Source organism: Gorilla gorilla, chromosome 6 (genome assembly GCF_029281585.2).
Source record: "Gorilla gorilla gorilla isolate KB3781 chromosome 6, NHGRI_mGorGor1-v2.1_pri, whole genome shotgun sequence".
NCBI lineage: Eukaryota > Metazoa > Chordata > Mammalia > Primates > Hominidae > Gorilla > Gorilla gorilla.
This window is the reverse complement of record NC_073230.2, coordinates 85,226,435-85,253,460: the sequence shown is the minus strand read 5'-3', so window position 1 is coordinate 85,253,460 and position 27,026 is coordinate 85,226,435. Positions and strand designations below refer to the sequence as shown.

General features: G+C 49.9%; 1 protein-coding gene across 4 annotated transcripts in view; it reads right to left on the bottom strand.

Moving 5' to 3' along the window:
• HIP1 (huntingtin interacting protein 1) overlaps positions 1 to 27,026 on the bottom strand; it is a 198,293-nt gene that overhangs the window by 33,056 nt on the left and 138,211 nt on the right. For all 4 annotated transcript variants that reach the window (XM_031012692.3, XM_063708191.1, XM_031012694.2 and 1 more), the window contains exons 3-9: positions 26,053 to 26,195; positions 25,737 to 25,793; positions 20,465 to 20,545; positions 15,813 to 15,889; positions 14,975 to 15,036; positions 7,406 to 7,546; positions 1,842 to 1,899 (exon numbers count right to left, since the gene is read on the bottom strand). In XM_031012692.3, coding sequence (XP_030868552.2) covers positions 1,842 to 1,899; positions 7,406 to 7,546; positions 14,975 to 15,036; positions 15,813 to 15,889; positions 20,465 to 20,545; positions 25,737 to 25,793; positions 26,053 to 26,195 — 619 coding nt within the window. The remainder of the gene's footprint in view (positions 1 to 1,841; positions 1,900 to 7,405; positions 7,547 to 14,974; positions 15,037 to 15,812; positions 15,890 to 20,464; positions 20,546 to 25,736; positions 25,794 to 26,052; positions 26,196 to 27,026) is intronic.

Here is a 27,026-nt window from a genome sequence, read left to right as displayed (position 1 = left end):
CAGCGGAGGTCCTGTTCCTTGCAGCGCAGGGCTACCCCATACGCAGTGAGCCCAGAATAGCAGCTGTTACATTTATACCCACTTTTAATTACATGTAAATTAAGGGGCAGATTATGCAGAAATTTCTAGAAAAAAAGTGGTAAATTCCGGATTGTCAGGTTATTGCCATGGAAAGGGGCGCTAACTTCCGGATGTTGCCATAGCAATGGTAAACTGTCACTGCACACTGGTGGGTGTGTCTTATGCAGAGGTGCTTCCGCCCTTTCCCTGTTTTACTTGTCCTTAATTTGGTCTGATGCCCAAGCCCTGCCTCCAGAGTCCAGTCTCCCATCCCACCTCAGAAGCAGGTCATATTTGTAGGGTATCAACCAAACCTGCTAGTGGACTGGGCATGGGGGATGAGGAAAATGGTGACTTCCAGACCTCTGGCCTAAATGGATGATGGCAGTATTTGTTGAGATAGAAAAGAATGGGGAGGGGCTGGGCACAGTGACTCGCGCCTGTAATCCCATCACTTTGGGAGGCAGATCACTTGAGGTCAGGAGTTCCAGACCAGCCCGGCCAACATGGTGAAATCCTGTCTCTACTAAAAATACAACAATTAGTTGGGCATGGTGGTGGGCGCCTGTAATCCTAGCTACTGAAGAGGCTGAGGCAGGAGAATCACTGGAGATGGGGAGGCTGAGGTTGCAGTAAGCCAAGATCACACCACCGCACTCAAGCCTGGGTGACAGAGTGAGACTCTGTCTCAAAAACAAAAACAAAAACAAACAAACAAAAACAGAATAGAGAGAGAAAGGTTTTTTTTTTTTTTTTTTTTTTTTTGAGAAAACCTAAAGTACAGTTTGAGATTTAAGTATGCTATACAGATGTCAAATTGGGGACAAGAGGCTGGCATTCAGAAGTAAGGTCTGGCTAGAGATGCATATTTAGGGGTTATCAGTCTATAAATGCTATAAGACCAGAACTTAGGGAGACGGAAAAGAGAAGAGGATGAAGTCTGGGGCATAAGCAGGCAACAAATGAATGGATGAAATCTCTTTCTTCTATATGCTTCTATGGGATTTATTAGATAACCAATAGCTACCCTAGCTATAGGTAGATTTGCCTCTGTCTGAGCTATTTTCTGTCACTTTATCACCTTAGAATGAAGATAACCTCAGGTCGGGTGCAGTGGCTCACGCCTGTAATCCCAACACTTTGGGAGGCTGAGGTGGGCAGATCACAAGGTCAAGAGATCGAGACCATCCTGGCCAACATGGTGAAACCCCATCTCTACTAAAAATACAAAAATTAGCTGGGCGTGGTGGTGTATGCCTATAGTCTCAGCTACTCGAGAGGCTGATGCAGGAGAATCACTTGAACCCAGGAGGCGGAGGTTGCAGTGAGCTGAGATCGTGCCATTGCCATTGCACTCCAGCCCGAAGATAACCTCACCCCCACAAGTATTTAAAAAAAATTTTTTTTTAGAGACAGGGTCTCACTTTGTCACATAGACTGAAGTCCAGTGGCACAATCATAGGTCACTGCAGCCTCGGACTCCTAGGCTCAGGCCATCCTCCTGCCTCAGCCTCTCAAGTGGCTGGGATCACAGGTGCATACCACTGTGCCCAGCTAATTTGTTTTACATTTTTTTTCTGTAGAAATGGGGTCTCGCTATGTTGCCCAGCCTGGTGTCGAACTCTTGGCCTCAAGTGATCCTCCCGCCTCAGCCTCCCAAAGAGTTGGGGTTACAGGCATGAACCACTGTGTCTAGCCACCTCTCACAGTGCTCTTGCATGGCTTAATGATTTTATAGCGCTCTTGAATTCACCTCCATTCCTGTTACTTGAACCACTTACTTTGTAAACTGCTCCATGAAGCGGTCCCGGTGGCCTTGCAGGGTGTCAGCTGGGAGGCCTGGAAGAAATTGGAAAGAGTGTGACAGGGGAGGGGGACCAGAGGGCAGGGAAGCCACAGCAGGGCTCTCGAGGGGGAGGGGCCCAGCTACCCTGGGGCATGTGGCCAGCACTGCCAGGGGCCACGACTGGCCTAGAGCTGTCCCGAGGTCTGGTAACCAAGGGAGCCCAGCAGGAACCAGCAGGAGTGTGGAGACGCTTATCCTCCAAATCCTTCCACTTCAATTAATTCCTGAAGGACAAGCCATGCCGGGCACAATAGGGTGGAAATTGTGTCCTGGACTAGAGAAGAAATGGTGACCTGACCCAGTAGCAGGCTGGACCATGGCAGGCCCAGGAGGGAGCAGTTCTTTCTCAGCTATTGCCTGCATTTGTTTTAGGTTGAGGCTCAGGGCTGATATTAGTCTGGAAGAGATCCACAGAACCTGCCCAAGAGGATGGCTGTCAGAAGGCAAAGAACAAGGGATTGAAGGCCAGGTGCAGTGGCTCATGCATGTAATCCCAGCACTTTGGGAGGCTGAGGCAGGAGAATCACTTGAGGTCAGGAGTTCGAGACCAGCCTGACCAATATGGGAGAAACCATGTCTCTACTAAAAATACAGAAATTAGCCGGGCGCGGTGGCATGCGCCTGTAATCCCAGCTACTTGGGAGGCTGAGGCAGGAGAATCGCTTGAACCCAGCAGGCGGAAGTTGCAGTGAGCTGAGATTGCACCACTGCACTCCAGCCTGGGCGACAGTGAGACTCTGTCAAAAAAAAAGAACAAGGGATTGAGGCTTGGGATCTGAGTTCCAGTCCCGGCTTGGTTGGTAGCTAACTCTATGACACTGCACACACCAGTAACCTCTTAGGACAGCCTCCTTCCCTACAGAGCCAGTTCTCTGAGGTTCTGTCACCTCTCAGATATGCGAACCTGCATATTGCAGCTGTAGATCACGGCTCAGCAATCCTTTTAGTGTTTGCTTTATTTGTTTAAATTTAAATTTGTTATTTGGAAATGGGTCATACATTCATTGGATAAAATCAGGGAACACATGTATAAAACATGATTATTGAAATGGCAAAAGATGGCTGGGCGCAGTGGCTCCCACGTGTAATCCCAGCACTTTGGGAGGCTGAGTGGGGAGCATCACTTGTACCCAGGAGTTTGAGACCAGCCTGGGCAACATAGTGAGACCCCCATCTCTACAAAAATTAAAAAATAAAAATTAGCCAGGTGTGGTGATGTGCACTGTAGTCTTAGCTACTCAAGAGGTTGAGGTGGGAGGATCTTTTAAGCCCAGGAGTTTGAGGCTGCAGTGAGCTACAATCGCACCACTGCACTCCAGCCTGGGTGACAGAGCGAGACCCTGTCTTGAAACAAAACAAAACAAAACAAAAATGGCAGAAGTGGACAGTGAATGAATATGGCACTTGACCTAAATGATCTTTCTCCCAAGAACCCTTAACCCCAGTTAAATCAGGAGAAAAACATCAGGCAAACAGAATTCAGGAACATTCTACAAAAAACTCAGAACTGTCAAAGTCATCAAAAATAAGGGAAGTTTGAGAAGTGAAACGTCATAGCCAAGAGGAACCTAAGGAGACATCACAACTAAATGTCACATGATGTACCGGGTGAGATTCTGGGGCAGAAAAGGACATTCGGTAAAAACTGTGACAATCTGAATAAAGTACGAACTTTTTTTTTTGTTTGTTTTTGTTTTTGAGATGGAATCTCACTCTGTTGCCAGGCTGGAGGACAGTGGCACAATCTCAGCTCACCACAACCTCTGCCTCCCGGGTTCAAGCAATTCTCCTGCCTCAGCTCCCAAGCAGCTGGGACTACAGGCGTGCGCCACCACACCCCGCTAATTTTTGTATTTTTAGCAGATACAGGGTTTCGCCGTGTTGGCCAGGATGGTCTCCATCTCTTGACCTCGTGATCCGCCCACCTTGACCTCCCAAAGTGCTGGGATTACAGGTGTGAGTCACCGTGCCCTGCCTTAAGTACGAACTTTAATTAATAATAAGGTATCAACACTGGTTAATTAGTTGTGACACGTTTCTTTTTTTTTTTTTTTCGAGACGGAGTCTCGCTCTGTCACCCAGGCTGGAGTGCAGTGGCACGATCTCGGTTCACTGCAAGCTCCACCTCCTGGGCTCACACCATTCTGCTGCCTCAGCCTCCTGAGTAGCTGGGACTACAGGCGCCCGCCACCATGCCCAGCTAATTTTTTGTATTTTTAGTAGAGACAGGGTTTCACCATGTTGGCCAGGATGGTCTCGATCTCCTGACCTCATGATCCGCCCGCCTCGGCCTCCCAAAGTGCTGGGATTACAGGCGTGAGCCACCATGCCCGGCCAGTTGTGACAAATGTTTCATACTAATATACGAACAAAGGGAAAATGGAACTGGGTATACGAGAACTCTCGGTACTATTTTTATAACTTTTCTGTAGATCTAAAACAAAAATAAATGTTTATTTTTAGAAAAGAGGGCCAGCTGCAGTGGCTCACAATTGCAATCCCAGCACTTTGGGAGGCCGAGGCAGGAGGATCACGAGCTCAGGAGTTCAAGACAAGCCTGGCCAACAGGATGAAACCCTGTCTCTACTAAAAACAATACAAAAATTAGCCAGGCATGGTGGCGGGCACCTATAATCTCAGCTACTTGGGAGGCTGAGGTAGGAGAATTGCTTGAACCTGGGAGGTGGAGGTTGCAGTGGGCTGAGATTGTGCCACTGCACTCCAGCCTGGGCAACAGAGCAAGACCCTGTTTCAGAAAAATAAATAAATAAATAAAGTAAATAAAAAAACTATGTATTGTAAAGAGTATCCCTCCTATCCCTTCCTCAGCCCAGAGGCAGTGTGGGTCTTGGGTATTGCCCTGCCTTCAAAGAAGGCCTTTAAACCCAAACACTTAATTACCTGTCTCTTCTCATAACTCCCTCAGCCTCCCAAGTAACTGGGACTACAGGTGTGCACCACCATGCCCAGCTTAACTCCCCATTTTACAAAAAGGCAGTGGTGATGTTCTACTGAGCAACAGAATACTTGGAAACAATGAAAAGTTTCCAGGAGAAACAATGAAAAGTTCATCTGTATTCAGCACTCTAAGCAGCTGGTCCCTTCTCTTGGGGGCCCACTCCACCCTCTCAGCTCCCTTCAGGCAGGCCTACTTGCCGCAAAGCCCTTCTAATCCCCGGGCAGCTAATTCCAATCTCCCTTTCACAAAACCATCCTAGATTAGCATCTAGGCGATGCTACACCCTTCCCTTGTACTGTCTAAATAAAGAGATTCATTACTTGTCAATATTACAGAGTATACTGTCTCATACTACTTTATTTTATTTATTTTATTTTTTTTAGGCACGGTCTCGTTCTGTTGCCCAGGCTGGAGTGCAGTGGCACAAACACAGCTCACTGCAGCCTTGACCTTCTGGGCTCAAGCGATCCTCTCGCCTTAGCCTCCCAGGTAGCTGGGACTACAGGCGCATGTCACCATGCCTGGCTAATTTTTGTATTTTTTGTACAGACAGGGATTTCACTATGTTGCTCAGGCTGGTCTCCAACCCCTGAGCTCAAGCGATCTGCCTGCATCAGCCTCCCAAAATGATGGGATTCCATGCGTGAACCACTGTGCCCACCCCAGACACATCATTTTAAACCAGAAGGACACAAAAGTATAAGAACTGGCGGGTGTGGTGGGTCATACCTGTAATCCTAGCACTTTAGGAGGCTGAGGTGGGCGGATCACTTGAGGCCAGGAGTTCGAGACCAGCCTGGCCAACATGGGGAAACCCCATCTCTACTAAAAATTCAAACAACAACAACAACAAATTAGCTGGGTGTGCCAGCACAGACCTGTGGTCCCAGCTACTTGGGAGGCTAAGGCACAAGAATTGCTTGACCCTGGTAGGCAGAGGTTGCAGTGAGCCGAGATCATGCCATTGCACTCTAGCCTGGGTGAGAGAGTGAGACTCTGTCTCAGAAAAAAAAAAAAAAAAAAGTATAAGAACTTCTGTAAGACCAGAACCTCCAAACTATATATATTCTGCTAAGGGCACCCCAGGGAACTGAAGCTAGGTAAGGGATAGGTCTCCATTTAATGAGCAGCTGTGTTTTATAATTTATATTTCTCCATAAAATTCCATTTGCACAAAGGGATTGTGTAGATAAATGGTCTGGAAATCATTATGTTAGCTCATGTAGGTCTAGGCCAGGTCTGCTGATATTTGTGCTGTTCGTAGGATACACGACATACTTGATGAATGGTGACGTGCTCAAGCTAGAGGCAGACAGAGAGGACCATCCTGGTGATGGCAGCTGCCAGTCCAGATGGTCTGCCACTGCCATCATGCCAGCTGCAGCAGGGAGGCATGGCCAGGGCTGCACACTCCATGGAACAGGCAGAAGCCTCACCCTCCTGGATGGGGCTGTAGCCGCCCAAGTTGTGACCGCAGATCTGAGCCTCCCTGTGCTCTTGAGGGTCCGGAGCAGGCAGGAACCCTACCTTCTCAGGTGCAGCTGCAGCCGCCTAAAACACAGCTGCAGACTTGGGCCTCCCACTCCATGGAGTGGGTGGCAGCCCTGCTGCCCCGCACCCGCCCCCAGCCCCGGCTGCAGACTCAGGCATCCCTGTACTCTTCAGGGCCTGAGAAGGCTCTCCCTCCCCTCTTCTGAACCTGTTCCCGCTGCCTGGCTTCTCCCTGCTGTCGGCACCCACTCTGATCTTAGAGCAAAGTTGGGGCTGAGCCCTGGTGCCATGCATGGCAGCGGGAGGCAGACAGATTCCTGGGTGAAAGGGCGGGTCCCCGGTGGGGGCCGGGCTGCCAATCCCACAGACCGGAGTGGGAACTTGGGGTGCCCTTTCCGGGCCTGCCCATGGACCAATCGGGGTGCATTTCCTCCCCTCTGAGGCCCATAAAAGGCCTGAGCTCAGCCAGAGCTGAGCAGAGATGGGACGACCAGCTACAGAGAGGAGCTACCCTCTCTGCTGAGAGCTTCAGAGACCTGCAGAGATGCTAGGATAACCAGTGCAGAGAGGAGCTACCCACTCCATGGCCTCTTTTCTGCTGAGAGCTGAACACTCGACAGGACAACCTGCCTACAGACAGAGAGCGGTACCCACTGCAGTCTCCTCTGAGCTGTTCTAATACTCAATAAAGCTCCTCTTCATCTTGTCCACCCTCCACTTGTCTGCATACCTCATTCTTCCTGGATGCCGAACAAGAACTCGGGCAAAGGCACCACTGGCCCCAGAGGTTTCCAGCCAGAAAACGGACACCCCAAAGATCCTGTAACACTGGGACGCAAGAGTGGCAAGCCAGGGGCTTTACTGGGGTCACCAAAGCCTGGGCCCTGCTCTTTTATCCTCACAATGGTCAGAAGCTCTGGGGCCTTTTGGAACAGAAGCAGACAGCCAAAGGCACTGAGAAGGACTGCGTTTCTCTGGGGACATCCTCAGGCTGGGATCCTCCCTCTGGCCTGAATCTCATGTAAGAAGATCTGGCCCGCGGTACTCACAGGAGTGGAGTTTGAAGAGAAGCTTGACAGTGTAGTCATAAAGGTGGCTGCAGTCCAAGATGACCTGGATCAGCGGGGCGAGGCGGCACTGCCCTGCTGCCGTCACGGACACAGAGCGGGACATGTCCAGGGAGTTGAATACTAGGAAATAAAAGTGAGGGAGAAAGGTGGTAGAGCCAGGGGATTACAGGCAGCCTCTTCAGAGGGGCAGAGGCAGGGGTCCTACATACACCAAGGACCGATTCTGTGCGTGCTTTACCTCATCTAATTCATTTAACCCTCACAACACTCCCATGAGATAGGTAAACGTATCCCCATTAAACAGGTGAAGAAACAGAAGGTTAGTAACTTGAAGGCTGTCACAAAGTCAGGAAGTGGTTTTGTTAGCCGAGCATGGTGGCGCATGCCTGTAATCCCAGCTACTCGGGAGGCTGAGGCAGGAGAATAGCTTGAACCCGAGAGGTGGAGGTTGCAGTGAGCCAAGATCATGCTATTGCACTCCAGCAACAGAGCAAAACTCAGTCTCGAAAAAAAAAAAGTGGTTTTGGCAGGGTATGGTGGCTCACGCCTGTAATCCCAGCACTTTAGGAGGCCGAGGCGGGTGGATCGCCTGAGGTCAGGAGTTCGAGACCAGCCTCTCCAACATGGGAAAACCCTGTCTCTACTAAAAATACAAAAATTAGCTGGGCATGGTGGCACATGCCTGTAATCCCAGCTACTCAGGAGGCTGAGGCAGGAGAATCACTTGAACCCAGGAGGCAGAGGTTGCAGTGAGCCGAGATTGCACCACTGCACTCCAGCCTGGGTGACAAGAGTAAGACACCATCTCAAAAAAAAAAAAAAAGTGGTTTTGTTGAGAGGTGGTGAGTTAACAGACTTGTTGGAGAGCCCAAGAGCTGATGGGGCCAATGATGGTTAGACCAGGAGCCTTTGCTCCTGAGAGTCAGAATATTCAGTGCATCATGACTGGGTGAACTAAGCGCTAGTCTGTGCAGAGACCCCTGATAGCTCAGGAAAGAAGAGATTTGCTCATAACCTGGGAGAGCTCCTACCATGGCGGACATGGAGGAGGAGCCTCATCTTCGTTTTTTTCCCCTTTACGAGACTGGGTCTCAGCCAGGTGCAGTGGCTCACGCCTGTAATCCCAGCACTTTGTGAGGCCGAGGTGGGGGGACTACCTGAGCCCGAGTTTGAGACCAGCCTGAGCAACATGGCAAAACCTCATCTCTACTGAAAATACAAAAATTAGCCGGGCGTGATGGCTCACGCCTGTAATCCCAGCTACTTGGGAAGCTGAGGCAGGAGAATCGCTTGAACCCAGGAGGTGGAGGCTGCAGTGAGCCAAGATCCCACCACTGCACTCCAGCCTGGGCGACAGAGTGAGACTCTGTTTCATAAATAAATAAAACAAAACAAGCCAGGCACAGTGGCTCATGCCTGTAATCCCAGCACTTTGGGAGGCCGAGGCGGGTGGATCGCCTGAGGTCAGTAGTTCGAGACCAGCCTGGCCAACATCGCAAAACCCTGTCTCTACTAAAATACAAAAATTAGCTGGGTGTGGTGGCGTGTGCCTGTAAACCCAGCTACTTGGGAGGCTGAGGCAGTAGAATCGCTTGAGCCTGGAAGGTGGAGGTTGCAGTGAGCTGAGACGGTGCCACTGCACTCCAGCCTGGGTGACAGAGTGAGACTCCATCTCAAAGGAAACCAAACCAAAACAAAACAATACAAAACAAGAAAAATAAGAAAAAGGACTTGGGAGAAGGAAGATATGTCAGGGTTCAGGGCTGAAACTTGGGGCACCTGTCAACAAAAATAGAAGTCTTGCCTCCACCCTCTTGAGTTTCAGAGACGAAGTTTCTCCCTCAATTTCTCACGCTGGGGCTCCCTCCACAACAACCTCCTGCCCCCAATCCTAGACCAAGCAACTGGCCATCTGGCTGCAGACACTCAGCTCACACCACTGGCCAGGCTGATTTTCCTTCTTGCACTGGCCACCCACTGCCTCTGCAGACTCTGCACGCAGCGGGCAATGAAATGACTCTCCCCGCGGTCCCTCTGTGAGTGGAACTGGCCCAGAGGGAAGCCTAGCACTGCCTGTATTCTGCTTCCTGACTGCACTAATCCCTGGTAACTGGGTTAGTCTGGCAGCTGAAAAAAAAAAAAAAATCCCGAACTGTTCTAATTAAAAGGCAGCTTTTCTTCTTGACACAAATTAAAAGCAGCTGTCACTGCAAGGCAGCCATCCCCAAGTCTACCAGCTTCTTCAGGCTCCAACTGGCAGGAACCACGGGCTGTTCCATCTCCCTGCCTGGCCCCGATTCCTGATGCCTTCCAGGAATGCCCTTTGGCATCCAGAAACATCTAGAGCAGTGTCATCGCGGACAAGTTGCTCAGTCACTCTGTGCCTCCTGATGCTCTTCTGTTGAGCACATGTGGCTATAACAGTGCATACCTCGTAAGGGTCTCAGAGGACTTCAATGAGAATGCTGGGAAAAGTGCATGGAATTGTGCAGTGGTTCTTGACTTTGGCTTTGAGACTGGTTAGGATCACCTGGGGAAACTGAAACACTAAAGTCTTCCTGCAACCCCCAGAACCGCCCCACCATCTGTTTCAATTGGTCTGCGGTATGTTGGGATGTCAGTGGGTGTCAAAAGCCTTCCCCTGCCGTCCCCCGTTAGGCCAGGTGCTGTGGCTCATGCCTGTAATCCCAGCACTTTGGGAGGCTGAGGTGGGAGGACTGCTTGAGGTCAAGAGTTCGAGGCCAGCCTGGCCAACATGGTGAAACCCGGTCTCTACTAAAAATACAAAAATTGGCCGGGTGTGGTAGCGGGCACCTGTAGTCCCAGCTACTCAGGAGGCTGAGGCACAAGAATTGCTTGGAGGCTGCAGTGAGCCAAGATCCCACCACTGCACTCCAGCCTGAGCGACAGAGCAAGGCTCCGTTTCAGAGAAAACAAAAACCAAAAAAAAACGCCCCAGGTAGATTCTAATCTGCATCCAGGGTTGAAAACTGTATGTCCAAGCTCAGTGGTTGTCAAGTTTTAGCACACATCAGAATCACCCACAATAGTGCTATCCAATAGAATTCTACAATGATGAAAATGTTCATATAAACTTTTTAATATATTAGCCATATGTGGCTTTCTGAAATATGCCTGAAATAGGACTAGTGCAGCTGAGGACCTGACTTTTAAATGTTATTTAATTGTAATCAAGTTCAATGATCACATGGGGCTAGTGAGTGCCCTATTGGACAGTGCACACTGCGGGTGCTTCTTAAAGCACAGGAGGCTGGGGGTGGTGGCTCATGCCTATAATCCCAACACTTTGGGAGGCTGAGGTGGAAGGATCACATGAGCTCAGGAATTCGAGACCAGCCTGGTCATATAGCAAGACCCCATCTCTACAAAAAATTAAAAAATTAGCTGGGTGTGATGGCACACATCCCTGGTCCCAGCTACTCAGGAGGCTGAGGTGGGAGGATCCCTTGAGACCAGGGAGGTCAAGGCTGCAGTGAGCTATGATTGTGCCACAGTACTCCAGCCTCGGCGACAGAGTGAGATCCCATCTCCAAAAAAAAAAAAAAAAAAAAACAAGAGAGAGAGAGAAAAGAAAAACAGCAGTGATGATGAAATAGGTGAACAGAATTCATTACATAGTGTTAACTTTCAGCTGCATGCTCTGGGAAACTCTAGGGTGAATTACTTAGAGTCTTCTGGACCAGAGCTACCCAACTATAACTCCTGGATTCAAGCAATCTTCCCACCTTGGCCTCCTAAAGTGCTGGGTTTATAGGCATGAGCCACTGCACCTGGTAGCCTGCTGTTTTTCAAAAAGCAAGCATTCTTTTATGGTTGAGGGCCTGCTATTCACCAGGCACTGGGCTAGAACAGAGGGAATTTAGAGATGAGTAGGTCAGCATCTCGTGGTAACAATATTAATGAACAATGCATATAAAACCAGAGCAGGCTGGGCACGGTGGCTCATGCCTATAATCCAAGCACCTTGGGAGGCCAAGGCAGGCAGATCACTTGAGGCCAGGAGTTCGAGACTAGCCTGGCCAACATGGTGAAACCCTGTCTCTACTAAAAGTACAAAAATTAGCCGGGCGTGGTGGCACACACCTGTAATCCCAGCTACTCAGGAGGCTGAGACAGGAGAATTGCTTGAGCCTGGGAGGCAGAGGTTGCAGTGAGCTGAGATGGTGCCACTGCACTCCAGTCTGGGCAACAGAGCGAGACTCTCTCAAAACAAAACAAACAAACACACAATAAACCAGAGCTAGGGGTCATGAGATGTGGCACAAAAAAGATGGCTGAGCTCACCACTTCTACCCCTTACTCATTCTCTCAGCTAACCAAGTCCTTTTGGACCTCATCACCATCTCCGCTTACTCATGGTCCACTGTCTGTCAGGAACTGGAAGGATGACCCAAAGGTTGAAACATTTGTCTTGCTTATCCCTAAACACCACAGCAGCGGGAGGTAGGCAGGCAGCCGGCTCCAAGAAGAGGTGAGAGCCATGGGGAGAGAGCTTGTGTCAGCCGAACTGCAACTTCTAGGCTGCACTTTCCCAAGGATGACAATTCCAAGAATCTCACTCACGCCTGCATTCAGATCTAGCAAATTCCAAAGCTAAATGCAGGCTGGGCGTGGTGGCTCATGCCAATAATCCCAGCACTTTGGGAGGACAAGGCAGGCACATCACTTGAGCTCAGGAGTTTGAGACCAGCCTGGGCAACATAATGAAGCCTTGTCTCTAAAAAAAGTACACAAAAATTAGCTGGGCATGGTGGTGCGTGCCCGTAGTCCCAGCTACTTGGGAGGCTGAGGTAGGAGGATGGCTTGAGCCCCAGAAGCGGAGGTTGCAGTGAGCCGGAATCGCACCACTGCATTCCAGCTTGGATGACACAACCAGACTATCTCAAAAGAAACAACAACAAAAAAGTGAAAGCTAAATGCGAATGAATTCTGAATTATCCACATACGTTGTTCCCACCCAAATCCAAATGATGAAAAGTTAGCCACAACAAATTATTCACCTAGGTCGTTCCCGACCAAATCCAAATGATGAAAAGTTAGCCACAACAATGTATACTTGTTTATATACTTTTATGCAAACATTTCCAAAGCATTTTTTTTTTCAAGGAGTCTTGCTCTGTCACCCGGGCTGGAGTGCAGTGGTGTGATCTTGGCTCACTACAACCTCTGCCTCCCGGGTTCAAGCAATTCTCCTGCCTCAGCCATCTGAGTAGCTGGGATTACAGGCACACACCATCAATCACACCTGGCTAATTTTTGTATTTTCAATAGAGATGGCGTTTCACCATGTTGGCCAGGCTGGTCTTGAACTCCTGACCTCATGATCCACCTGCCTTCGCCTCCCAACGTGCTGAAATTACAGGCATGAGCCACTGCGCCTGGCCCCAATGCATTTTTTAAAAAATAAATGCATCTACACCACTGCTTTCAATCTGACTGGGAATAGCTTAGGGCATAGACTAGATTCTGCGTTTTATTTTTATTTCTCTACTGACTTTTGTATAACACCCTGCTCAAATAGCTTCCTAGTCGGCTGAATGTCCCTTTCTCGCACAAACCGCAGTTTCCAGCTGTTTCTGGTGTTGGTCTTTCTTTTTTCTGAGACAGAATCTTGCTTTGTCACCCAGGCTGGAATGCAGTGGTGTGATCTCGGCTCACTGCAGTCTCTGCCTCCCGGGTTCAAGCCATTCTCCTGCCTCAGCCTCCTGAGTAGTTGGGATTACAGGTGCTCACCACCACACCTGGCTAATTTTTCCATTTTTAGTAGAGACAGGGTTTCACCATGTTGCCCAGGCTGGTCTTGAACTCCTGACCTCAGGTGATCCGCCCCCCTTGGCCTTCCAAAGTGCTAGGATTACAGGCATGAGCCACTGCGCCTGGCCTGTTTCTGGTGTTTTTCTGACCACATCCTGTGCTGAAGACTGGTCAATGTATTACAGAATTTGTTGCCCTGTCCCAGCCATCGTACAACACAAAACAGAATATTCTGGAAAAGAGGCCAGTAGTAGGCATTTCTGCACAGATGAACAAGCTGAAGGAAGCTGAAGGAAATTCGGGGTCAGAGAGTCCAAGCCCCAAGAGTGGGTCCTGCCTGTCCACATGCAGAGAAGGCCACCAGGCTTGGGCATGAGACCACCAAGCTTGCGTATGGAGACCTGCAATGTGGAACGTTGTCTTTCAGAGTTGGATGCTTGTCATGGAACGCCCTGAGTCTCAGAACGCTGGTGCTTACATCCCCCAGGGAAAGGAGGGAAGCCTGCTGGGAGATGTGGGGAGGAGACGCGCTGGAGAGAAGGGGACCAGCTGAGGCTTGTCAGGGAAGCATTAGGGGCTGATGGTCTGGAGGCACCACAGTTCTTGGCAGGCAGGAGCCTGGAAGTGTGGCCACTCCCCCTGCTAGTGGAACAGGACTGTGTGAGCTTCTCATGTGGACTTGGGTGACAACCAGTCCTGGGTGACAACCAATCCTGACCAGCTTGTTTCCCATGGCTGCCAACTCAACAACAGACGTGAGCCCTTCCTCCTCAGCAGAAATCATGCCCATGAGCCAGCCCAGTTCCGAGTAGCAGACAAGACTGGACCAAGGACTGGCCAGGGCCATGGCTACAGTCCAGTGGCTGGCAAAGAGGTAAGACCTGTCTTTGGGCTTTTGGAGGCCTGCGCTTCAGGAAAGAGGCCAGTAGGAAGGGGCAGTGTGTGGTCTTTCTGCTCAGACGTGAAACCACCCGCTTGGAAAATATCTAGGAGGCCAGGTGTGGTAGCTCATGCCTGTAATCCCAGAACTTTGGGAGGCTGAGTTGGGAAGACACCTTGAGGCTGGTAGTTCAAGAAGAGCCTGGGCAACACAGTGAGACCCCTATCTCTGCAAAAAATATAAAAAATCAGCCAGATGTGGTGGTGCGTGCCTGTAGTCCCAGCTACTTGGGAGGCTGAGGTGGGAGGATCACTTGAGCCTAGTAGTTTGAGGTTGCAGTGAGCCGTAACATGCCACTGCAATCCAGCCTGGGTGACAGAGCGAGACCTTCTCTCTCTCTTTCTCTTTTTTTTTTTTGAGATGAAGTCTTGCTGTACCACTCAGGCTGGAGCGCAATGGCATGATCTTACTCACTGCAACCTCGACCTCCTGGGTTCAAGCAATTCTCCTGCCTCAGCCTCCCAAGTAACTGGGATTACAGGCATGCGCCACCATGCCCGGCTAATTTTTGTATTTTTAGTAGAGACAGGGTTTCACCATGTTGGCCAGGCTGGTCTTGAACTTCTGGCCTCAAGTGATGGGCCCACCTTAGCCTCCCAAAGTGCTGGGATTACAGGTGTGAGCCACTGCACCCGGCCGAGATCTTGTCTCTTAAAAGGAAAAATACTGAAGAGGTTCAGTCCCTCCCTGCACGAGGGTTGGAGAGACCAGAGATGGGGTGTGAATGTCTCCATTTTCCTACCCCTTGTGCCGCACACTTTGCAGGGAGAGGAGGACTGGGAATTAGGTAGTTCCCATGAGAGCCTGGGTTAGACGGGAGGGAAGAGACTCACCTGTTTGGAAGAGGTTGAGTTCACACTCCAGGTAGTCAAACATCTCCACCGTTAACTGGAAACTGGACCCAAGAGGAAAGAGAGCTTATACTCCACAGCCTGAGGCCGGTCTGTTACCTGTCCCCTCCCCCACGCTCTACGCTACTCCAGTCTCCAATGCTCATGTGCATGCGCAAACACACACACAACTCCAGCTCCAAGTCCTAGCCTCGTGGGTATTATGGCCATGCAGCCTGGTGAAGTCAACAGTGACAGCGACAGGTCGGGGGCGGTGGCTCACGCCTGTAATCCCAGCACTTTGGGAGGCCGAGGTGGGCGGATCACCTGAGGTCAGGAGTTCAAGACCAGCCTGGCCAACGCGGCGAAACCCCATCTCTACTAAAAATATAAAAATTAGCCGGGTGTGATGGCGCATGCCTGTAATCCCAGCTACTCGGGAGGCTGAGGCAGGAGAATCACTTGAACATGGGAGGTGGAGGCTGCAGTAAGCCGAGATCAAGTCACTGCACTCCAGCCTGGGTAACAGGGCGAGACTGCCTCTCAAAAAACAAAAACAAAAACAGTGACAGTGACAGAGGGAGAGGATAGGTACCAGTGTTGGAGTCAGAGGGCAGAAAGCGAGACAGACAGGAAAGCTTTGGGGTGTGAAATAGCCAGGCAGGGGTTCTGGATGAGGCACCACCAATAAATAAGTAGCCCCAAGGCCAAGTCACCCAGGGGCTTTGGTCCCCATCCCAGCCACGGCCTCCCCCCATCAGGCCCTCCATGACCCTTATGAGAAGTGTCAGCATTCACAAAAGCTTTCTCCCTCCCTGGGCTCAGGGCAGGAGCCACTTACAAGTTGTTCACGTCACTTTCTCCAGCCTCGTCCAGCTGGCGGTCACTCATCTGCAGGTTGCCTGGGAACCTGGGATTCTGGAAGGGAGGCAGAGGAAGGGAGTCAGGGCAGAAGACATGAAGAGCCCTCTCTCAGCCGGGCGTGGTGGCACACGCCTGTGGTCCCAGCTACTTGGGAGGCCAAGGTGGGAGGATTGCTTGAGCCCGGGAGTTCAAGTTTACAGTTCAAGGCCACTGCACTCCAGCTTGGTTACAGAGTGAGACCCTACCTCAAAACAAACAAAAAAGAAAAAAAGAAAAACCGCTGGTATCATCAATCATTGCTCAGTATCTACAGCCAGCATGATCCTGTCATCTGTGTGGTTTGTCCCTGTGGCAAAGGGAAAAGGCCACAGAGATGGGTGGCCATTCCATCATGGGGCATCTACATGTACAAGTGGATACTTTAGGCTCTAGGCCAGGTGCGGTGGCTCACGCCTGTAATCCCAGCACTTTGGAGGCCAAGGCGGATGGATCACTTGGGGTCAGGAATTAGAGACGAGGCTGGCCAACATGGCGAAACCCTGTCTCAACTAAAAATACAAAAATTAGCCAGGTGTGGTGGTGCACGCCTGTAGTCCCAGCTCCTTGGGAGGTTGAGGCAGAATTGCTTGACGCTGGGAGGCGGAGGTTGCAGTGAGCTGAGATCGCACCACTGCACTCCAGCCTGGGCAACAGAGTGAGACTCCGTCTCCCCCCCGCAAAAAAAAGAAAAAAAAAATCCCCATTGCAGACTTTGCTCCTGGGCTCCAAGGTGCCAAGGCCTCTGAGGCTTGACCTGGCACCCGGGACACAGTTTTCCTTTGCCCCAAGTCATACACGCTGAGATTACAACCTCTGACCTCAATTTCAGCACCTTCACCTCTACTCCATCCCCACTCCAGACTCTGCCATCACCTAAAACATCCCTGCCCAGACCTCCCCACACCAGCGTCTCCCTCTCTGGCTGCATCGCCCAGGCCTCTGCCCTTCCAGTCCTCTCCTGCCCTCAAGTCCACCCACTACTCACACTTCTGTCTCACAGATGGCCAGTCCCCTCCTGCTCCCTCTGCTCCCCATCTCTCTGCCTGCCTTTGCTTCCTGGCTCAGTCTTGACATCATGACTGGTGGCCTGGCTCCACTTCCCCACACCCTGCCTGCCTTTCTACCACACTGCTTGGAAGACCTGCTGAGAGCCTGGGTCCTTGTCATCGGCTCTGTACCTAGGGCCGGCTGCCGACTGTGCCTGGAGAAAGACTCACAGCTGGTGTCACTATGCATTCACGCTCTCTGTCCTGAACGTCCGTCTCAGTCAGCTCGGGCAGTTATAACAAGATACCATGCGCTGGGTGGCTTAACCCATAGAGAGTGTCTTTCAGTTCTCGAGGCCAGGGAGTCCAAAGTCAAGGTGTTGACAGATTCGGTGCCTGGTGAGGCACTTCATCCTGGTTACGTTGCTTACATGGCAGAGGAGGAGGAAGTCAGCTCTCTTGTTTCTCTCTCTTTTTTTATTTTTTAGAGACATGGCCTCACTGTTGCCCACGCTGGAGTGCAGTGGCATGATCATCACTCACTGCAGCCTCGAATTCCTGGGCTCAAGCGATCCTCCACCTCAGCCTCCTCAGTAGCTGGTACTACAGGCGTACACCACCATGCAGGCTAATCTGTGTGTGTGTGTGTTTTTAGTAGAGATGGGGTTTCGCCACATTGGCCAGGCTGGTCTTGAACTCCTGACCTCAGGTGATCCGCCCGCCTTGGCCTCCCGAAGTGCTGGGATTACAGGTGTGAGCCACCACGCCCAGCCAGAGAATGAATTTTTCTTTAATGTGTGCGGGATATTTTTGTTGTTGTTTTCGAGACGGAGTCTCACTCTGTCGCCCAGGCTGGAGTGCAATGGCATGATCTCAGCTCACTGCAACCTCAGCCCCTTGGGTTCAAGCGATTCTCCTGCCTCAGCCTCCTGAGTAGCTGGGATTAACCGGCACGCACCACCATGCCCGGCTAATTTTTTTGTATTTTTAGTGGAGATGGGGTTTCACCATGTTGCCCAGGCTGGTCTTGAACTCCTGACCTCAGGTGATCCACCCGCCTCGGCCTCCCAGAGTGCTGGGATTACGAACGTGAGCCACCGCGCCTGGCCAAAAAAATTTTTTTTTTAAGAGACAGGGTCTCACTGTGTTGCCCAGGCTGGTCTCACCTCAAACCTTGGCCTCCCCAAATGCTGGGATTGCAGGTGTGAGCCACTCTGCCCAGCCTCCTTCCCCACTCTTGTATCGCTAACTGCTAAAAACTGGAAAAGTCCTTTGCTCCTCCACGCTTGGACAATACCAGCTTCCCCTTTTTCTCTGCTTTCTAAAACCAGGAAAAACAAGACAGCAGTGAGCTCGAGAGCCTCTGGAAGCAAAGCCAGCTGCATCCTCTTTGACCCCAGTTCTCCAAGCCCACGTGACCATTCCCTTCTGCCCTTCCATACTATTAAAAGCTAAGGGCCTGGCTACTGGCACCAGCTGCTTCTGATGCCACTGAACTCTGCTGTCTTCCTATACACAAGGCAAAGGGACCCCTTTGGCCTCTATCACCCCCGCAGCCCCACTGCCCCAGCTCCCATCCCAGTCCTCTTCCTCCTTAACCTTCTTCCCAGTCTTGCTTTCTCTACACCCTCCTTTCTTTCCTTTTCCACCTAAAATCCTACCCTAGGCCCTTCCTCCTCCCATTTTCCATTTAACACTTTTTTTTTTTTTTTTTTTGAGACAGAGTCTTGCTCTGTCACCCAGGCTGGAGTGCAGTGGCGCCATCTCGGCTCACTGCAACCTCCGCCTCCTGGGTTCAAGCCATTCTCAAGCCTCAGCCTCCTGAGTAGCTGGGATTACAGGTGCGTGTCACCACGCCCAGCTAATTTTTGTGTTTTTAGTAGAGATGGGGGTTTCACTATGTTGGTCAGGCTGGTCTCCAACTCCTGGCCTCAAGTGATCCTCCTGCCTTGGCCTTCCATTGTGTGGAGATTAGAGGTGTGAGCCACCACATCCAGCTCAATTTAACACTTTCAATCTCTACTCCCAAAACGTCTTTTTTTTTTTTTTTTTTGAGATTGAGTCTTGCTCTGTCGCCCAGTCTGGAGTGCAGAGGCAGCATCTCGGCTCACTGCAACCTCCGCCTCCCAGGTTCAAGCGATTCTCCTGCCTCAGCCTCCCGAGTAGCTGGGACTACAGACACGAGCTAATTTCTTTGTGTATTTTTAGTAGAGACGGTGTTTTGCCATGTTGGCCAGGCTGGTCTTGAACTCCAGACCTCAGACGATCCGCCCGCCTTGGCCTCCCAAAATGCTGGGATGACAGGCGTGAGCCACTGCGCCCAACCCCAAAACATCTTAAATCCAGTTCTCACCTTTCCCCACCTCCTCATGATACCTTTACCAGAGCCCGGTCCTCCCTCCAATCACACGCTACAAGCCCCCTCCCCTCCACACTCTCAGCCTCTCCCTCCTGCTTCTTCGCCTTGCAATCCAGCCCAAGGGCAGCCCGACTCCCCGCCTCAGCCTCTGACACCCTGGCCTGGCCCAGCCTCAGTTCTGGTTTACGTTGCCTCCTATGTGCCCACCCCTCTGCCTGATCCCCGTTGTCTCCCACAGTTGCCAGACCCCTGTACACCCCGCAGCTGCTCGCCTCCCCCACCTCACACTATCCATTGTGTCACCTTCTTCTCTCTTTTTTTCTGTGAAACAGGGCCTCACTCTGCTGCCCAGGCGGGAGGGCAGTGATGCGATCATAGCTCACTGCATCCTTGATTTCCCAGGCTCAAGGTATCCTCCCACCTCAGCCTCCCGAGTAGCTGGGACTACAGTTGCACACTACCACGCCCGGCTAATTTTTAAATTTTTTTGTAGAGACAGGATCTTGCTATGGCCCAGGCTGGTCTCAAACTCCTGGTCTTAAGCGATCCTCCAGCCTCGGCCTCCCATAATGCTCAGATTACAGGCATGAGCCACTGTGCCCGGCCAGGAATTGTTTTTATTAACAGTAAAATCAATGCTTCTGTAACATTTTCATAAGGCAATATAGTGGCTAGGGTTACTCTTTCTTTTTCTTGTTTTTTTTTTTGAGACAGAGTCTCATTTTGTCTCCCAGGCTGGAGTGCAGTGGCATGGTTTTGTCTCACTGCAACCTCTGCCTCCTGGTCTCAGGTTCAAGCGATTCTCCTGCCTCAGCCTCCCGAGTAGCTGGGACTACAGGCATGCATCACCACCATGGGTAATTTTTGTAATTTTAGTACAGACGGGGTTTTGCCATGTTGTCCAGGCCAGTCTTGAACCCCTGACCTCGGGTGATCCATCCGCCTGGGCCTCCGAAAGAGCTAGGATTATAGGTGTGAGCCACCGTGCCTGGCCAGGTTTCTTTCTAGCCGCAAAATGGTGAACAAAGGGTGCAGAAGACACGGGCCAAAATCCCAGCCTTTGTCACACCCCGTGGGCCTGGCGGTGGCTTTCCTCTCTCACAGCTCGGGTACATGATGTGCACACTTCCTCAGAAGCCTGGGCTGTCTATTACCTGAAAGAGCTGACAAATGAGCCCAGGGAGGGGCTGAAGGGATGGAGCAGGGGAGGCGGCGGTGGCGGCAGAACTGTCCGCAGAGACTCACTTTGGTGTGGTACTCCATCTTGGTTCTTAGCAGTTTCAGGTAGATGCTGCACAGCTGGCCATACCCCTCGCTCAGGTGGCCCTTTTAGGAAGAGGAGGGGAAACAGAGTCAACAACAAGAACATAACAGTCGAGAGATCTGCAGCCAGGAATTCTCTGGTAAGGAATCTATCTTCTTTTTTTTCTCCCCTTTATTTCATTTATTTAGAGATGGGGTCTAGCTCTGTTGCCCAGGCTGGAGTGCAGTGGCATGATCTCGGCTCACTGCAGCCTCCACCTCCTGGGTTCAAGTGATTCTCCTGCCTCAGCCTCCCGAGTAGCTGGGATTACAGGCATGCACCACCACGCCTGGTCAATTTTTGTATTTTTACTAGAGATATGGTTTCACCATGTTGCCCAGGCTGGTCTCAAACTCCTGGCCTCGAGTGATCCACCTGCTTTGGCCTCCCAAAAGGCTAGGATTACACTACAGGTGTGAGCCACCACGCCCAGCTAATTTTTGTAGTTTTTAGTAGAGATGGGGTTTCACCATATTGGCCAGACTAGTCTCGAACTTCTGATCTCAGGTGATCTGCCCGCCTCTGCCTCCCAAAGTGCTGGGATTACAGGAGTGAGCCACCGCACCCAGCCATCTACCTTTATTCTTAAATGTAAAATAGAATCAATCTATTTTTCTTGCTTAATATGCTGCAATTTTATTCAACTTCTTAAACTTTCTTTCATTATTTTTAGTGACTGACCAGTATTATTGTAATTTATTGAACTGACTCAATACATTCAAATGAGCTGAAGCCAATTCAAACCAGTTGAAATTTTTGCTATCATAAACTATTTCAATGAACATTCCTTATAGCACAATCTTTTGTACAAACATAAGGACTGCCTTTGATAAATTCTGGACAAAGCTTCCTACTTAAGAATGTTGAGTCTGGCCAGGTGCAGTGGCTCATGCCTGTAATCCCAGCACTTTGGGAGGCCAAGGAGGGAGGATTGCTTGAGCTCAGGAATTTGAGACCAGCCTGGCCAACATGGCGAAACCCCATCTCTACAAAAAATTAAAAAATTAGCTGGGCATGGTGGTGTGCACCTGTGGTCTCAGCTATTCAGGAGGCTGAAGTGGGAGGATCACTTAAGCCCAGGAAGTTGAGGCTGCAGTGAGCTGTGATCATGTCACCATACCTCCAGCCTTGGTGACAGAGCAAGAAACTGTCTCAAAACACCACCACCACCACCAACACACACACAAAAGACTGCCTCCTTGGTATAGGGGAAGTAAAGATAAATAATAAAGTAACAAACGCTTGTACTCCTGCACTGAGGAAGTCCTCCCTAAGGACTATGAAGAAGTCTACCGCCTCAAATCACCGCTGTGATTGGGGAAGGAAAATCTGCCCTAAACTCACAAAACCTTAAGCTGAGAATTTAATTTCGAGTGATCTCAATCGAAGCAAATGCCAATTCTCTCTGGAGGAACCTGCCTTCATTACAGACTTCAAAGAATTCTCCACAGATAAAATTCCAAGGAAGATGAGCAGCTTAGGGTAGAAAATAACCGAACATAAAGAAAACTACACAGCATGGGCAAAATCCACCAAAAGGGACGGAGGACAGAAACAAATCTCTAAAGACTTTAGATAATAGAATTACAAAATATATATGAAATGACTTTGGTTCACATATCTAAAGAAATAAGAGACTGTTTCAAAATATATGCAGGGCATAATAAATTGTAAAGGAGGAGAAGCAGGGCCAGACACAGTGGCTCCTCCTGCCTGTAATCCCAGTGCTTTGGGAGGCTGAGGTGGCAGATCGCTTAAGCCCAGGAGTTCGAGACCACCCTTGGCAACATGGCGAAAACCTGCGTCTACAAAAAATTAGCTGGGTTTGGTGGTGCACACCTGTTTTCCCAGCTACTTGGGAGGCTGAGGTGGAAGAATCACCTGAGCTCAGGAGGTTGAGGCTGCAATAAGCCATGATCGCGCCACTGCATTCCAGCCTGGGTGACAGAGTGAGACCCTGTCTCAAACAGCAACAACAACCACCTCCCCCCACAAAAAACAAGCAGATTTGAAAAAAAATAAATAAATAGAACTTCAAGAAATGAAAACTGTACTAATTGGGCCAGGTGTGGTGGCTCATGCCTGTAATCCTAGCAATTTGAGAGGCTGAGGCATTGGATCACCTGAGGTTAGGAGTTCGAAACCAGCCTAGCCAACATGGTGAAACCCCATCTCTACTAAACATACAAAATTAGCTGGGCGTGGTGGCACATGCCTGTAATCCCAGCTACTTGGGAGGCTGAGACAGGAGAATCACTTGAACCTGGGAGGTGGAGGTTGCAGTGAGCAGAGATCGTGCCATTGCCCTCCAGCCTGGGCAACAAGAGCAAAACTCTGTCTTAAAAAAAAAAAAAAAAAGAAGAAGAAGAAAAGAAAAGAAAACTGTACTAAATGAAATTGAAAACCTTATGGAGAAGCTTAATAACACATTAGACCCAACTGGAGATGAGGCAAACTGAAGGCTAAGAGTTGATAAAAATTATCCAGAATACAGCAAAGACAAATAGGTAGAAAAAACTGAAAGAGTGGTTTAGAGACATGAGGGGTAGGATGAGAAAGTCTGACACAAGTCTAGCCAAAATCTGAGAAGGGGCTGGGCGCGATGGCTGATGCCTGTAATCCCAACACTTTGGGAGGCCGAGGAGGGAAGATCACTTGAGGTTAGGAGTTCGAGACCAGCCTGGCCAACATGGCAAAACCGTGTCTCCACTAAAATATAAAAATTAGCTGGGTGTGGTGGTAGGCACTGTAATTCTAGCTACTCGGGAGGCTGAGGCAGGAGAATTGCTTCAACCTGGGCGGCGGAGGTTGCAGTGAGCTGAGATTATGCCAGTGTACTCCGGCCCAGGCAACAGAGCAAGACTCTGTCTCCAAAAAAAAAAAAAAAAGACATTCTTTTTTGTTTGTTTGTTTGTTTTTGAGACGAAGTCTCTCTCTGTCACCTAGGCTGGAGTGCAGTGGCGCGATCTCGGCTCACTGTGAACTCCGCCTCCCGGGTTCACGCCGTTCTCCTGCCTCAGCCTCCTGAGTAGCTGGGACTACAGGCACCCACCACCACGCCCGGCTAATTTTCTGTATTTTTTTAGTACAGACGGGGGTTTCACCGTGTTAACCAGGATGGTCTCGATCTCCTGACCTCGTGATCCGCCCGCCTCGGCCTCCCAAAGTGCTGGGATTACAGGCATGAGCCACTGCGCCTGGCCAAAAATGACATTCTTAAACAAGCAAACACAGTGTCAGCCACCAGTAGGCTCTCAATTATGGAAGTTAGAAAGGAAATAATTCAGGCAGAAAGAAAGTGATCTCAGATGAAAGGTCTATGGAGAGCACAGAATAAAACAAGGAAAATAAAACAATAACTTACAGAATTTAAAGATAAACATAACCAAAACCAAAATACATGGTTATGCTAACAGATAAATTGAGGGACTGAATGGAACTAAAATATTCTAACGTCTTTGTGTTATACAGGAAACAAAGATACGAAAGGTAGACCTAGATAAAACAAGCAAGCATTTTGTAATTATTAGAGAACATGCCAAAAACAAAAAAAGTAGATTTGTTTTTTAACCTCCCAAATAGTAATGAGGAAAAAACAGAATGAGAAAAAAATACCCAGCCAATCCAAAAGAAGGCAAGGAATGAGAGAAATAGAAGTAGAACAGATGGGACAAATAGAAAACATAGAATAAAATGGGAGACATAAATCTAAACATACCATGTAGCATAATAAATGTAAATAGACTAAATGCCCAGTTAAAAGACAAAGACTACCATCCTGTCTAAAAAAACAACAACCACAAACCACACAAAATCCAACCAAATGTTATTTATAAGTGTTATTTCTAAAACATAAAAATATAGGAATGCTTAAAGTAAAAAGATGGAGAAATATATACCAGGCAAATTCTAACAAAAAGGAAAAAGACCTAAGCTTTACATGTTACAGGGAACGTTTTCTAGCACACAGTTGGGAAATCTGGGGACAACTCTTAACTTTGTTCTGGTACCTAATTTTGTGACTTTAGGACAAGCTGCTTCCCTTTCTGGGCCTGTGTTTCCTCACCTATGATAGGTAGATAGGACTACATAGTTGCCAACATTTTATAGGTGCAGACAGATACAGGTAAGACTGTGCAAAAAGGCTAAAGTAGTAGTTCTCAACTGGTAGAGGCAAAAGAACATATCAGAATCAACCAGGGAGATTTTTTTTTTTTGAGACAGAGTCTCACTCTGTCACCCAGGCTGGAGTGCAGTGGCCCAATCTTGGCTCACCACAACCTTCGCCTCCTAGGTTCAAGCGATTCTCCTGCCTCAGCCTCCCAAGTAGCTGGGATTACAGGCACACGCCACCACACCCGGCTAATTTTTGTATTTTTAATAGAGCCCGGGTTTCACCATGTTGGCCAGGTTGGTCTCAAACTCCTGGCCTCAGGTGATCTGCCTGCCTCGGCCTCCCAAAGTGCTAGGATTACAGGCGTGAGCCACTGCACCTGGCCAAGAGAGATTCTTCAAAATGCAGATTACCCCTCTCCATATACACACCCACGGACATCAGAATCTGGGGTGATTGTGGTGTGTGTACAGAAATGCTCTTTTCCATTGACTGTGATATTGCCACCTACCTCCCCCCTCATCCTAAAGCACTGATAATCTCTAAACAGGAAAGAAAAAGCTCTGGCATTAAGAATTGGGTATGCTAATTCTAATTCTCAATGCACTATGACTCCAACGGGACCAGTGGAAGGAGAAGAGAAGTAGGAACTGTGGGCTGGGCACAGTGGCTCATGTGTGTGATCCCAGCACTTTGGGAGGCTGAGGTGGGAGGATCACTTGAGGCCAGGAGTTCAAGACCAGCCTGGGCAGCATAGCAAGACCCCGTCTCTACCAAAAAAAAAAGCAGGAAACATGGCCATGTAGCTACTGCTGAGGGATCCCAACCTTGGACAGCTCTGTGACATGAGTTTATGAGTTTTCATTGGCAGGAGAAGCTCCCAGGCCCTGGAACTTTCCTGAAGCGTCCAGAGACCCCAGGCAAGACTATGGATATCATGGTACTCTTTGGGGGCATCCTTAGTCCGTCTCTGGCACCCATGGGAGAAATCCTCAACAAGCTGAAGGAGATGAATTTATTTCACCCTCCAGTCCTTGCTCTGTGGCCTCTGAGGAAGGAGAGGAGAAGCAGGTGGCTCCTGAGTACATCTCCAAACTCACCCACATCCTGCTCATGTCACTCAATTCATTTCTGTATCTCAGAGAGTCCTTCAGGACCTGCAGGGGCAAAAGAACAGCCTGTGAGAGAATGGAGAAGGAAAGAAAGACAAAGGGAAGGAGGATGGAGAGAGGCGGAGGTGAACCTAGGGCAGGGGGACAGGCTGATGGGAGGGAGACTCACCCAACTCTAATGGGGAACCCAAAGGCCAGGAGAAGGGGGCAGTGTGGGAGAGGACAGCAGCCTCTGTGGCCCAGGCAGTCACTTTCCCCACAAGGATCCCTGGCTCCCTGCCACCCCACAGCCCCAGGAACTCACGTTCGGGTGTCCATCTCGGAGGAGTTTGTGGAACACATGGCAGAACTTCCAGCAGAGCACTGCGTTGCTAGACAGAGGCAGGCGGTTGACAACAGACCAGAAGGTCTGTGCCCCTTTCTCATGGTGGGTGCCCAGTATGCACGGTGAGGGGGGGTTATGGAAAACAACGGATGGGCTCTGCCAGTCACTGCAGGGGACTGAGCCTGCACCCAGCCACTGCAGGGGACTGAGCCTGCACCCAGCCATCACAGGGGATAGAGGCTGCACCCAGCCACTGCAGGGGACCAAGCCTGCACACAGCCACTGCAGGGGACCGAGCAGTAGTGCAAGTCGTGGTTGGCAGTGCCTTGGAGGGACCGCTGCTCAGAGCTAAGACACCATAGAACTGTACATTCCTTCTGGGAGTTTTAGGGCAGATGGGAATACTTATTTTAATAAAATCCACTTGAGTAGACAATTTCCCGAGATGTAAGCGTCTTGAGAGAGAGGTGTGTCTTTTTCTAATTTGCACAAATACCCTGTAGGCCACGGTGGTATTGGGTTGTCCTTTCTATGAGAATGCTGAGTTGATGATGTGTCCTTCGGGAATAACTACAGCTATTTGTTGTGGTGGTTGAGATAGGGTCTTACTCTGTCACCCAGACTGGAGTGCAGTGGTGTGATCATAGCTCACTGTAACCTCAAACTCCTGGGCTCAGGCAATCCTCCTACCTCAGCCTCCCAAGTAGCTGGGGCTATAGGCATGCACCCCTATGCCCGGCTAATTTTTAAATTTTTGGTAGAGATGAGATCTTGCTATGTTGCCCAGGCTGGTCTCAAGCTCCTGGCCTCAAGTGGTCCTCCCCTCTTGGCCTCACAAAGTGCTGGGGTTACAGGCATGAACCACTGTGTCTGGCCTTATGACACCTAACTTTTAAACAACATTTGAGGGCTTCCTCAGGTTGTTTCTTATGCATTATTAAAAGTGAGGGTGT